General features: G+C 30.2%; 1 protein-coding gene across 3 annotated transcripts; it reads right to left on the reverse strand.

Moving 5' to 3' along the window:
- Positions 1 to 388: 388 nt before the first annotated feature.
- On the reverse strand, positions 389 to 10,788 carry phr6-4 ((6-4)-photolyase). Of its 3 annotated transcripts, none has more exons than XM_035876082.2 (11): positions 10,205 to 10,788; positions 6,564 to 7,547; positions 5,975 to 6,226; positions 5,465 to 5,649; positions 3,435 to 3,664; positions 3,063 to 3,230; positions 2,556 to 2,696; positions 1,953 to 2,104; positions 1,383 to 1,585; positions 1,172 to 1,198; positions 389 to 1,038 (listed from the first exon to the last, which is right to left on the reverse strand). In XM_035876082.2, the coding sequence occupies exons 2-11, from the start codon at positions 6,773 to 6,775 to the stop codon at positions 911 to 913; spliced, it is 1,698 nt and encodes a 565-aa protein (XP_035731975.1). In that variant the 5' UTR covers positions 6,776 to 7,547; positions 10,205 to 10,788; the 3' UTR covers positions 389 to 910. The 3 variants fall into 3 exon arrangements, with proteins under 3 accessions (XP_035731975.1, XP_035731974.1, XP_085512612.1); XM_035876081.2 differs by having other exon boundaries at positions 9,814 to 10,788; XM_085656486.1 differs by lacking the exon at positions 389 to 1,038 and having other exon boundaries at positions 1,170 to 1,278; positions 9,814 to 10,788.
- Positions 10,789 to 13,792: the final 3,004 nt, after the last annotated feature.

Here is a 13,792-nt window from a genome sequence, read left to right on the forward strand (position 1 = left end):
AAAATTCTTTTTATAGCATAAAATTGACTCTGTACAATGAATAATTATTATATACATATATACACACCCACATGTATATGTGTGTGTGTACGTATAAAATAGAATACATATAATGATACAAATGTGAGATACACATTACGCATAAAAAAGAAAGAATCTCTTAAAAACCATTGATGAGAATTATGAGAAGCTTAATATGTAATCGATATGAACATTTTTAATGGCGTATCAATAACGTAAAGACCATCGTAATATACATATAATATATATACATATATATATATATATTATGTATATGTATATGTATATGTATATGTATATGTATATGTATATACACATATATATATATATATATTTTTTTTAACGATAATCTCGTATATATATCATACACATGTGTATGTATATCGAGATAACAAATATATATTTTGTCCTTGATTAAACGAATATCATCTTATTAATACTTAATCTCTTTTAATATAATAGTTTTATTCTATTTTGTACCTTATCGCGTGACTTCTCTCTCAGGGTGTGTAAAATCAATACGAACGTTTCTTAAACGACTAATCTTATAATAGTAATTAAATTAGCGACGTGATTGATAAAAACTGTCTTTTTAAAGAACGATCTTAATGACGAGGATATGTCCATGAAGTAAAAAAAAAAATTGAAAGAAAAAGAGAGAGAAAGAGAGAGAGAGAGAGAGAGAGAGAGAGAGAGAGAGAGAGAGAGAGAGAGAGAGAGAGAGAGAAAGAAAGGAAATTAAAGATGTTAACTTTGCAAAATATGAAAAATGATGCATTTTTCACATTGGTCGATGATAGTTAAGGTAAAAAAAGAAAAAGAAAAAAAAGAAAAGAAAGAATAAACGATTTCTTCTTCAGAAACGTCATTTCAATCGGTATTGTGCTCGTTACTGTTGTGCGGTATTAGCATCATTAGCGTCCATTTTTCTGTCTTCATCTTTTAACAATGGACGATTATTTTTTTCTTCGTCTTCCTTGACTTTTGGATTGGACGGCAAAAGTGCATTTAAAAGACCTTTAAAATGAAATAACATGTGAGTGAAGAAATAACGTAGTCGGAATTGAAAATATCGAGTCAAATAAGAATGTCCTGATTTTATGATAAACATGAAAGATTTACAAGAAATTTAAAGAGAACATTCACTCACCGACTGATTCGCCTTTGAAGGACGATCCTGTGCAAACGAAAAAAAAAAAGGAAAAAAAAAGGAAAAAAAATGAAATTAGTTCTTTTTTTTTATCCTCTTCTTTCATTCTTCTCAGTCGGTAAAGAAGATATCAGAAGAAAAATTCACAAATTAATATCCGATATTATAGAGAAAAACTAGAGATGAGTTCATTGACCTTTAGCACACTCACCGTTTCCACGATACTTATTAAGCTGTTGATAAACCTGCTTCATTCGCTCGAAGTTGATCCGCGAACTCTTACTATGATTCACCATTGGTAACGAATATTCCTTGCCGATTATGCACTTTGCTGCTCTTTGTATACTAACTGGGGCGTTCCACGGTTCATGAATATATCTTGTGGGAAAATTTTTCAATACTGGAAGGTAACGTCTGAGATGTATCGTTGATCGATGATCGAAGATTTCGTGTAACAAAGAGAACAATATCGTAAAAAAAAAGATTATGTGAGTATAGAAAAGAAAAGATTTTTTTCATATGAAAATTTCGAATAATTAATATCGTTTGGAAATATGATTATTATTAAATATCGATAAAGTATATAATTAATATTTTTCCGATTTCCAAATCATAGTACAATTTTTAAATCGAAATATTCTTCTTGTTTAAGTTTCTTTTTCTTTTTTACTAGTAAGCTATTATAAGAAAAATATTAAATTTATCGTCGATTCATCTACGTCTACTTTTTCTTTTGCCTCGACATAAATCTGAAACAGTCCCCTAGGAAATGATCGCTTACCGAATGTAATCGCCGTTTGGATCGGCTTTTCTACCGAATCGTATAGGGCAGTAGCAATGAAAGAACTGCTGGAAAAAAGAGCTGCACGACAACCACATCCACATACCGGCATTCACTGACCAGTCGGCATCTAATAGAAGTTCATCGAAGACCTTCGAAAGAAAAAACTTACGTATTTCTCAAAAAAAAAAAAAAAACAAAAAAAAAAAAGAGAAAGAAAAGAATTATAAAAAAACAAAACAGAAGAAATCTTTTGCGAAAGTTCGTAATTTTTTCGGACCTTTTTTTTGTATAAACTGAGAAAGATAAGATAAAAAAAATAAATTAATTAATTAATTTAAAAAAAAAAGAAAAAATTAAAAAATAAATAAACATCTTTCTCGCGCCTAGACATTCCTCGATTTCAAAGCATATCAAAGCGAACGTTCATATTCTCGTTCTTATCAAGATTTAAGCGGTCACCTATGCGAAATGTTAACGAGTCCTTTAGACACGCATTGTATACGACGGGAAAAGGATGTTATCAGCGAAACGTGTCAGAATGTTAGCGCATATTTTATTACGAGCTCAATAATGGAAAATGCCAATGCAGCGATATTTTACCTTCATTCCCTCCTCCCAGGATATCCAAAGGTCACCTCTGGTCAAAAAGCAAGCAACTGCGTGTCTCGCCAAGTGATGTATCCAACCTTCTTCTCTGAGCTGAGTCATAATCGCATCGATCCATGGAAAACCCGTTTGGCCCTAATTAAAAACATATAAAAAAAAAAGAAAGAAAGAAAAAAAGAAAGAGAGAAGAAAGAAAGAAAGAAAGAAAGAAAGAAAGAAAGAAAGAAAGAAAGAAAGAAAGAAAAGAAAAGAAAAGTATGTCAACGCTGAGAGAAAAAAGTTGTATAATAAATGAAAAATACTATCTATCTCCCGATTTATATTGAGGATTACTTCTTTACCAACGAGTGTTGGTAAATAAAGAAAACAGATCGTTAATATTGTTACTAAAAAAAAATGAAAAAAAGAAAAATGAAAAAAAAAATGAAAGAAAAATGAAAAAAAATGAAAAAAAGGAAAAGAAAAAGGAAAAAGAAAGAAACGAAAAAGAAAATCACTCACGTTCGCCCATTTTGCCAACGCTTCGACATTCCTATCCCATGGTATCTGGACGCAAATCGGATTGCCTTGCATCCGATCAAAATTAGGATTCTTCGTGGCGGCACAATAAAAGAATTCACGCCAGAGAAGTTGACCGTGCAACGAAAGTGGTGGTACTGCTTTTTTTATCTACGATCATATGAAAAAAAAAAAAAAAAATAAAAAAAGAAAAAAAAATCGTGACATACAATTTTAATAATAATACAATTCAAAATTAACGTTACTTCTGATAATATTATTATAAATAATGAATAATGAAATTATCTCTGAAATGATCATAAAGATATATACATGGAAATGAAATTATAAAAGTATTGACGACGCCATTTGTACCTTTTTGTACAAATCGGTAAGCTGATAGTAGAAAAGTCTCGTGCTGAGACAGCCAAAGCGTAAGTAAGGTGATAGGCCTGTCTGACTCGGCAGTAGTGATTGCGGCGTCATCTTTGGCCTGCCGAAACTCGCTACCCAGGCCTTCCTCTCGAGATGACGTTCCAATCGTGCCAAGGCCTCGCTCTCACCACCGACCCATATAGGTGGCAGAAGCCCTTCTGTGTCGAAGCCTGTTAAGAAACAAACTAGGTCTCTTTCTCTCTCTCTTCCTCTTTTTCTCTTACACACACTCTCTCTCTGTTTCTCCTTCACTTACTTTCAAAAGTCCTCTATCGGAAAGAAGTCGTTTCGTTTGCTTACCAAACGACTTCCCTTTCAATTTTCAATCTTTCCTACTTGAAACTTCGTATGGGAAAAAAAAAAAAGAAAAAAGAAAAAAAGAAAGAAAGAAAGAAAGAAAAAGAATTCGCCCGTTTTTTTCCTTTTTAATTTAAAACACAAATTTCCTGCCACTTGACATAATGACAATATCTTCTTGAATTTCAACTTAATCTTGTATTTAACTTAATCGTATATTTAATTAAATATTCATTATTTTTAATATGAATAACGATTATGAGAATTATTCAGGAATATGATAAAGTAGACGTAAACAAGGATGAAATGGAAAAGTGATTAAATGCATTGTTGCAATTTGTATGGACGATAACATTAAGATCATGGCTTCTATTGTCTTATGTCAGTCGTAATATGTACGTACATATATCATATGTGTACATACATATATACACACATTATATGTATAATACTTCATATATATACATATATATATATAATATATATATATATATGTATGTATATGTTATATATGCTTTCGAAACAATGGGAGTATTTAAAAGAGAATTTCTTGATGCTCGAATCTGCACGAAAAGCTTCGCATTCTACTATGTCCCCGTGTTTCGATACGCATCCATGTACATATATGAATGAATGTATGCTCCCTGTAGATCTATGTATGTATAACAGAAATATCTATGTATAAGTTAAGACTTTCTCCGTAATATCGCTTTTCTGTCAAAGGCTGACGTCACGTATATGTATGTTATATCCCACGGAGATTACGGATTAAGGTCGGCCATAAATAGGAAATCTTATTAGGAATGCGAAGAAGTATTCGACGTTAGATTGTAACATGATCGTAAGCAATGATTTCTTATTTCTTCACTATATAAATCTCGAATAAACGAATAAAAGAGAGAGATGAGAGAAAATTGTGTGTGTGTGTGTGTGTGTGTGTGTGTGTGTGTGTGTGTGTGTGTGTGTGTGTGTGTGTTGATATGTATATATATATATATGTAAATATCTAGATATCTATACATAAAAATTAGTTCGAATGATAAAACTCTTGTTAGAGAGAAAAAAGAAAGAGATAAAGAGTACTCGTGTATGTTTATATGCGTGTAAACCATAGATTAAAAAACTCGTGCCATACCCAATAAGTTAAAAGAGAATGGTTTTAAAGGCGCGTAGAAGAAAAAAAGAAGCGAGAGCATATAAAGTAGGTCGTATTAAGGGCGAAAACTTGGCACGTGTTGAATATTTTCTTGTTTGTTTTGTGACACGGCCTTTGCGAAAAATGGAGGTAAAAAAAAAAGAAAAAACAAGGAGAGCAAGAGGGAGAGAGAGCAAAAGAGAGAGAGAGAGAGAGAAAGAGAGAGAGAAAAAAGGAGACGAATGAGAATGCAGCTCGTATTTCACGGTTCCGTGCACGTGGCCAATTGTACTCGTGTTCGTCTCGTTCCTCTGTGTGTGTGCGTGTGTAAGCGCAACATATGTATATCCTATGCACACCTACATAAATATCGGATGAAACACGATATTATTCGAGGAGTCGATTAAAAGTGCTAAGAATTATTGTTATCATTATTCGCTCATTCTAACCAATCTCGAACATTATTTTTCCGAAATTGATTGATTGTCCTCTCAAATTTATTTAATGTAAATTAAACTTTTTTGTTGTTTGATCTTACCAAGTTCCTCCAACGTTGGTACACCAAAATGGTCATCATGATCGTCCTTCAATGGAGTATAGGCATCACCAATGCAAACTGATGTTACTGTAGATACAGGCTTTTCTGGAGGATCCATACTCGCGACGACATTTTGAAACTGATGATAAGTTAGGGGTGGTTTGCCTCCATTTCTTTCTATAATTCTGAAATATAAAATAATTTAAAAAAAAAAAAAGAAAAAAAAAAGATATTCAATTGGGTGGAACTATCTATACTCTCACTTTCAATAATATCAAAAGATAAAATAAAAAAAAAATCGTCTAAACTGCAAGGAAAACTATAATTTAAAAAAAAGATATCTTAAAAAAGACTTTTCCAATAGAACAGATAATAACCATAAGTATTATTAAATCTATATTTCTATTTAGATGTAAACCGATCATCATATGTAATCCTCTAATAAAATCCTACTTAGGGGACTTAAGCCTTAAATCGAATGTTCCGGGCAAAGAGGTGTTTCGGACTTACTCGTCCAACTTGTAAAGAGTGTGCGAGACCCTCTGAACCACTGAGATACCGAGTTCCTTACAAAGCGTCGAAATTTTGTGGTCCCGTACGCGTCCAAATGGTTCTGGATCCTCTTCGAACGTTAAATTCGTCGTGCCCCATTCTTTAAAGAGCTTTGGTAAGGCATCCGCTGGTTGCCCTCGTATCACGAACAAACGGGAATTCAATTTCCTTAGGGAACAGTCGAGATCCTCGAGACATTGCAAGAGAAATCTGATAAAAACATAAAAATAAGAGAAAGAAAAAGAGATTACAAGTTAATAGGAATACTTTTAAAATCCAATTCTCACTTGGCTCAATATTATTATTATTATTATCATCATTATTATTATTATTATTATTATTATTATTATTATTATCATCATTATTATTATTATTATTATTATTATTATTATTATTATTATTATTATTATTATTATTATTATTATTATTATTATTATTATTATTATTACTATTTCACTATATGCATGTAATCGCATTTAACACTTTATAGATATTCATCGAACATGATTAATTTAAAACGATTTCATCCTTTAGCCTATAAACTCACCTCCATTTATTAATACCAACGTTAGTGCTTCCGGCAAACCAGGGGTCCAAAATAAAGACACACCGGAAAGTGGAAGCACCAGCTAGTCCTTCTCTTAGGGACGGATTATCATGCAATCTGAGTCCTCTTCGGAACCAATGAACCGTATGTTTCCTACCATCTCCTTGCACGGCCACTCCATCGCCAAATTCGCTTTTCCTACTACCCGTCATTTTACTTTTTATCGTCTTATTCGTCTTAGACTTTCTTTTTTACAAATCACCGCCACTCCAAACGCCACCGCCACCGTCACCACCACCACCACCACCACCACGACCACGACCACCACTATTCGTTAGAAATCGCCGTTCTCCACTCTTTACTCTTGTAATCTACTCATTCTAACAGAGCTTATAGGTCGATCGATCGATCCGATCTATCTATCTTTATCTTTATCTACTTTTCTATCTCCCTCTCTATTTCTCTCTTACGACGTAACGATGGTGTATTGTACTCGATTTCTACGATTCTTCATTCAACTTCGTCCCTTTCCTTTCTACTACTAAATTTTTTCTTTCATTCCTTTCTTTCGTTTCTTTCTTTCTTTCTTTCTTTCTTTTCCTCGATCTTTCTACTCTTAGCTTCAAATCGCATCCATTTTGTAGAAAATCGATGAATCCTCCCGTCGTCCTGATTTTTTCGAAGTACTCTCAAGAAGACTCTTTCGACTTGTTCTCTCTCTCTCTCTCTCTCTCTCTCTCTCTCTCTCTCTCTCTCTCTCTCTCTCTCTCTTTCTCTCTCTCCCTTTTTCTTTCGACGAAAACCGAACGTATATTTGCAGAGACTTAATTCATTTTCCTATACAGAAATAAAAAGAAAATGGTAAAACGAAAGCCTCATTGCTAATCGTCCGGCGGCATTACGCAATTATTTTATGCTAACGCAACCTCTTCTCCAAGCCAAGATTCTTCTTCTTACTTTTCCTATTTGTGAAGGTATCACTTTCTGAAAAAGAAAAAAGAGAAAAGAATTAGCTGTGTCCTCGTTAACATAAAATTAAAAAAAAAAAGAAAAAAAAAAAAGGATAAAAAAGAAAGAAAGAAGGAAAGAAAGAAAAAATTAGAAATAAAAGTCTCTTTCATTATCATTTCCAATTAAAATTCATCTGATTAATTTTTTGTTTTGTTTGTTTTTTTTTTCCCCCATATTTTGTGAGATACGCACGAAAATAAACTCATACGAGTAATATCTTGTACAAGGAACGACGTTGAAATATATTTAAGCTGGATTCGCTCTAAAGAAGGTTTTGGGGGAAGCTGATTAAAATGGCTGATTAAAATAAGCTGTAGAAATTACAGGATTAGAAAGAGGGGGAGGGGGAGGAAAAGAGGAAGAGAGACAGACAGAGAGAGAGAGAGAGAGAGAGACTAGACGAATTGGAAAAATTGAAATTGGATTTTTATATTTCGATTAAAATGCAGTCCCATAAGAAAATATATAAAAAAAAAAAAAGAAACAAATGAAAAAGAAAATCATTTTATCATCTCTTTATCTTTTCTTTTATCATAAATAACAAATAAAAATATTTGTTGAGACATCACGACTCGATGAGACGACATCTTCTTAAGAAAAGGAAAAGAAAATGAAAAAAAACAAGGTTAACGCTCGCGAACATTTTTATGTCATCTTCTTTTATTTCTGTTCACCTTTATCGACACATAGATTAGTCACGAACTACATCTACGTAACGATCGATGCTACCTCTCATTCAACCCGAATATAGACGTCGTTACGTGATTGAACAAATATTATTTCCAGTGTCAAGCCTTTGTAGAACTAATTATATGTTATACAGTGACACTCTTTCAATCATCGTGTTCTTTATTAGTTTTATTTTCCTTTTTCTCTTATTTTCAAATAAGAATTAAACGTATAGATATAGATGTTATTTCTCTATTTATCGATCCCAATTAATTCATCCTAATATATGTTTGAAGATCTTCGATCAATTTTTTTGATCATCTTTTGTTAACTTTTCTTCAAACTTAAAAAAAGAAAAACAAAAAAAGAAAAAAAAAAAGAAAAAGAAAAAGATTTTATAAAATTAATTCGAAATAGAACTTTTTTTCGGTCAATAAGAATGTAGAACATTTTCTTTATCGATTGATGAACATTTTGTTTCACCTGATCGTTCATTAAAATAATACTTTTATATTGAAATAATTCTTCCTTTTTCTAATCTTCTCTTAATTTCTTACAAAAAAAATAAGTCAAAGAAAGCAAACAGTTTCGACATCCACGAATTAAATTGCCGCACTATGGTTTTAACTTTAATTACTAGAAACACGGAAAACGAACGGCATTACGTCGTTTCATTTAGCTTAAAAACAACGCGCTGACCCAATGACATAATCGTTCTTTTCTTTTTTTTTTGCAGACAGTTATTATGCAACTTAGATCGATACTCAATGGATCATTGATATTCGATCGATAAAACAGAAATCGATAAGACATGAATTTTCGCAAGAATTTTACTTCTTTTCATTTTTTTATTATAATATTAAAAATATTTTTATTATAATATTAAAAAAAAAAAATATATATATATATATATAGATTTTATAATATATTTCGGAGTTAGTATGTTAGTAACGTAAACACATTCATTATATTATGTCTATATGTTACATACAAATTAATGCAGAACGACAAAATAGTAATTGAAATGACGAACATATCAGTTAGATGTAGAATTAGTCAAAAAAAAAACATTCGAATTTAAATTACATATACTTGTAGGAACATATGACAGACAAATCGTAACACTTCCTATAAGAATTTTTCAATAAATATTTTCAAGTATGTTGCACAGGAAACTTAATAAATGAGACGTATGAGTCTTGGCGTTTATTCTTACTGCGACTTTAAGAAAAAGAAAACAAAATAAAAGTCAACAAGATGAAACATTCCTATAATCAATTGCAGTCATCTTTATTACCGACCGAGTAAAACAACGCCCTCTAAATGTAACCTATCGCGCGCTTTATTTCGCATGACAGCAAACGAATCCAATATACGCAATTATATACATATTGTATGAGTACGTGTCGTGTGTGTATATACATATATAGATATGTTATATACACAGAGCATGCACATATAACAAACTCATTTTTCAACGTTCAAGAATATAATTATTTCCAAGCTGTAAGATTAAATCGAAATAAAAAGAAAAACGAATTAAAAGAAGAAATAACGTAAATAAACTTACTGAAAGAGGCGCGAAATTCTAACAATCCTTTCTCTTTGTCTCTCTCCCGTCATACGACAGAAAACATAAATCTGACGTCGTCACGAATAAATCGTAATTCTGTTATCGTTGCCAACATTAATTTCCGACGAATTAATAATTTCTTTAATGCAATTTGCATTAACACTACACAAATAATGCACAATAACGCGGTTAATAAAATGATAATTAAAGTACACTTCAACGATATTTATGTCTATGCTCTTCGTATGACAATCTCTTCTGTCTACACGCTCGAGAATGATAACGAACACATGATCGCAAAGAGGTAATAATAAATGCACAATGATTTCCGAGGAAAGAAGAAAATTGGACTGTTGTATTCGTCGAGAGTCGTGCTTATGGTTCTCACCTAGGACTTGCTGCTTGCAAGCAGGATAAGGGAGACAGCGTGCAGAGGAAAGGGGAAAGCTTTTGCCACGCCGAACGCAACGTGACCGCCAGTTCTACCTAAGAACCGATTGGTTCTATCGGTCACGTGGTACACCGGTCACATTGCAGCCACCATGGTCGTCGCGATCGTTCATTCTCGCCTCTCTCTTTTTTACTTCGTTTCACCGATTGAGCACTATTCTCTTCTCTTCTCCTTTCCTTTCCTCTTCTCTCCTCTCGACCTCACTAGTTCTCTTAACTTCCTTCTTCGTTTGCACTTTTAATTCTTTTACTAAATTCCAATAATTATTATTACCAATCAAGATCGTACACGCGTTATCTCATCTTTTCCATTCCATTTATTTTTTCTTCAAATTTGCTTAATTTTACTTTTTTTTTTTTATTTTTTTTTTTTACAAACTCACTGATCAGTTTTTCTTCTTTTTTTTATATTTTTTATTTTTTTTTTATCAAGAAAATCTTTTCTTCTCTCGTTGATTGGACGTCGATTATGAAAACGGCGACAATTGTTATATCATCGATTATGATCGACGTTATGACACGTTTCATCGTGCGTATGTAGAATTCTACAAACAGGTCATTGATGAACTTTATGCTAGATAAGATGTATACGTATATATGTTTATATATATATATATATATATATATATATATATATATATATATTTATTTATTGCTAATTGATAGAATTGACAATTTATAGTTGCTTATATCGCATTAAATTTGTTTTTCTAAACGTATTTACAATTGCAAAGAAAAAAAAATCACGTGAAAGGGATATTACTAGTTGCGAATGTTCACGCTCGATCGGAATAGTTTATTGCGTTTTATTCAGCTGCCTTTTATGGCTGCTTAAAAGCACAGAATAGAAAAAAAATAGAGCTGATTTCGTCAGAGAGATAATTACAGAAAATTTTTTATTTATATATCTACATATTAAAAATATGAAATAAATCTTCTAACAACAACAATAATAATAATAATAATAATAATAATAATAATAATAATAATAATAATAATAATAATAATAATATTTTCATTTGATCCTGTTTTATCGACCGAACTTAATATTTACCGAATCAATGTGCAATATTGATTGCTGCAAAAGATACTACATACAATGTAATTATTATAAATGACTGAACGGAATAACTGTATATCTACGGAATTATAAATAAAACTATTAAAAGGAGCGTTACACATAAATGTGTTGTTATATATTGAATATAAAATGCTATTGTTATATTTTTTTTACCGGATTTATTCCAAACGGAAAATAGGTTTATTTATATGTGGAAAGCTCGAAAAAGTATACGTCATGTACAAATATTATCTGCAAAATATTTCGCTCTTTGTTAAATATACAAATTTAGGTATGTATATATAAAAGCTCATATTTCAATCATAAATGCATAAAGTAGTAATACGGAAATAATCACTATCTTCGAAGTAGTTACAACTATTTATTATTCGTTTCCATATATAAAATGCACCAAGGAAAACAGGATGATAACCCTATGTTTTCAAATATCGCTTTTCATCTTTTTTTTTTTCTTGGTTTCTTTCTTTTACATTCTCTGTCACACATTACATATCAGCATATAAAATTGACTCTCTAAAAATCCATAATATGCATGTGTTCTTACACATTTATGCAATCTTTCTTAATTAAAATTATGATTATTTCTCGTTTCGACCTATAATATTGTTTTTATTAACACGTTACATACTGACAATATCTTTTAGCGTTTGTCTATAACTAAATATTTTTTTCTATACATTCGTATATCTTATAATTTTTTTTAAATTCCATGCACGTGTTTACCATTTTTATTATATATATATACATATATATATATATATATATATATATATATATATATATATTTGTTTATTATAGTTTATAGTGCGATTATCAACAAGTCCTACTACCTACATCGTTTTAATTGTCTCTTCTAGTGTTATTTAACAATCTCACAAAAATTTTATTGTACACGATTCGTTTCGATTTATTATTAGATTGTATTCACATATATGTATATGCATATAAACATATGTATATACACACACATACAGGAGCATGAATACATGCCAATAAACTGATCATGTGTGACATACATATGTATGTATGGAAAAAGAAAATTATATATATATATATATATATATATATATATATATATATCGACGACCTTGAATTAATTATTTAAATAATAATAATAATAATCTCTGAGCATTAGCGTCGTCTACATGTATTTGGAACAAAATTTTATGACTATGGTGTATCGCGTCATTATTTTTTTTTTAGCTTTTACATTTAATATATATATAAAATAACTTTATATAATCTATGACTATCTTTTACTTCCAAATGTCACATTAACATTGACATAATTTTGGAATGCGATATTATTAACCGCTCATCATTTATAATTATAGTAACTCAAAATATGAAAATTTAAGAAAAAAATAAATTATCTAACGGTTTTAGAAAAACAAAAAAAAAAAAAAAAACAGTGAACGTTTTGAACATTTATAAACTATTTAGAAGATTTTTTTTTTTTTTTTTTTTTTTTTTTTTTTTATTTTTTTTTATTAAAGCTGTGTAACGCAAGAAAGAGCTGATTATTTGTTATGCCATAGGACCATCTGATAATTTTCCATATATTATATATATGGATATATATATGTTCAAGAAATTTTACTTACATATGAAATACTATGAGCATTTGTTTTTATACAATACTACAATAGTTAGAAAGCTCTGACATAGAAGAAAAAATATATTGCCTTGTACATATTGGGTCATAAAATAAATAAATTCGGTTATATTCACTTAGAATTAAAACGTGTTTACATTTTTAACCGAACTTATTTATGCGTATTATTATAGCCTAAAATATAAGAGTACTAATTATTAGAAAAGTATCATAAAATGTTATGACACTAATAATATTGATCTTTACCATCAATAATATTAATGAAGACTTCACGAACTATTATGTTAATCTTACTAAATAAAGAAACCAAAACTGTGAAGGTGAAAAATACTGTAACTATCACAATAAATGAAAGCTAATTGCCAATTCTTAACCCACAATATGATATTATCTGTATAAGTGATCTATAAAAAGATAAGGATCACTAATAATGAAATTCTATTAAAGGAACTGTCGCTTAATCTTTGCTAATATAATTGTTCAGCTAATTTCATTTAGAAACATTTAGAATTTGTCATATAGAGCAAAATATTTCGTCTTTTTAGTAACTTTCATATTCATTATGATTTCTTTTTTTCAGCATATATAATCCTAATCTTAATATATTTACAATAATAGCAGTATCATAATTAAGGCCGTCAGAGCTGACAGTAGGCATTTGCAGCATAAATATGATCTAAACACATATTTATCTATCTAATGTTATTTAAATGAATACCTATATTCTTCTTTTTTTTTCCTTTTTTCTTTTTTTTCTATTTTTTTTCTTTTTTTTTCTTTTTTTTCTTTTTTTTTCATTTTTTTTATTTTTTTTTTTTTTTTTTTTGAAA

This window comes from Vespa mandarinia, chromosome 4 (assembly GCF_050613455.1).
Source record: "Vespa mandarinia isolate Hongniang chromosome 4, ASM5061345v1, whole genome shotgun sequence".
Classification (NCBI taxonomy): domain Eukaryota; kingdom Metazoa; phylum Arthropoda; class Insecta; order Hymenoptera; family Vespidae; genus Vespa; species Vespa mandarinia.

Bases quoted from the DNA above. Each gene is read 5' to 3' on its own strand.
- phr6-4 (XM_035876082.2), bottom strand. From the start codon at position 6,775: ATGACGGGTAGTAGGAAAAGCGAATTTGGCGATGGAGTGGCCGTGCAA. The intron at 3,665-5,464 runs GTAAGATCAAAC...GTTTCTTAACAG, and splicing joins ACCAACGTTGGAGGAACTTG to GCTTCGACACAGAAGGGCTT. The intron at 1,039-1,171 runs GTGAGTGAATGT...TTCATTTTAAAG, and splicing joins CTTCAAAGGCGAATCAGTCG to GTCTTTTAAATGCACTTTTG.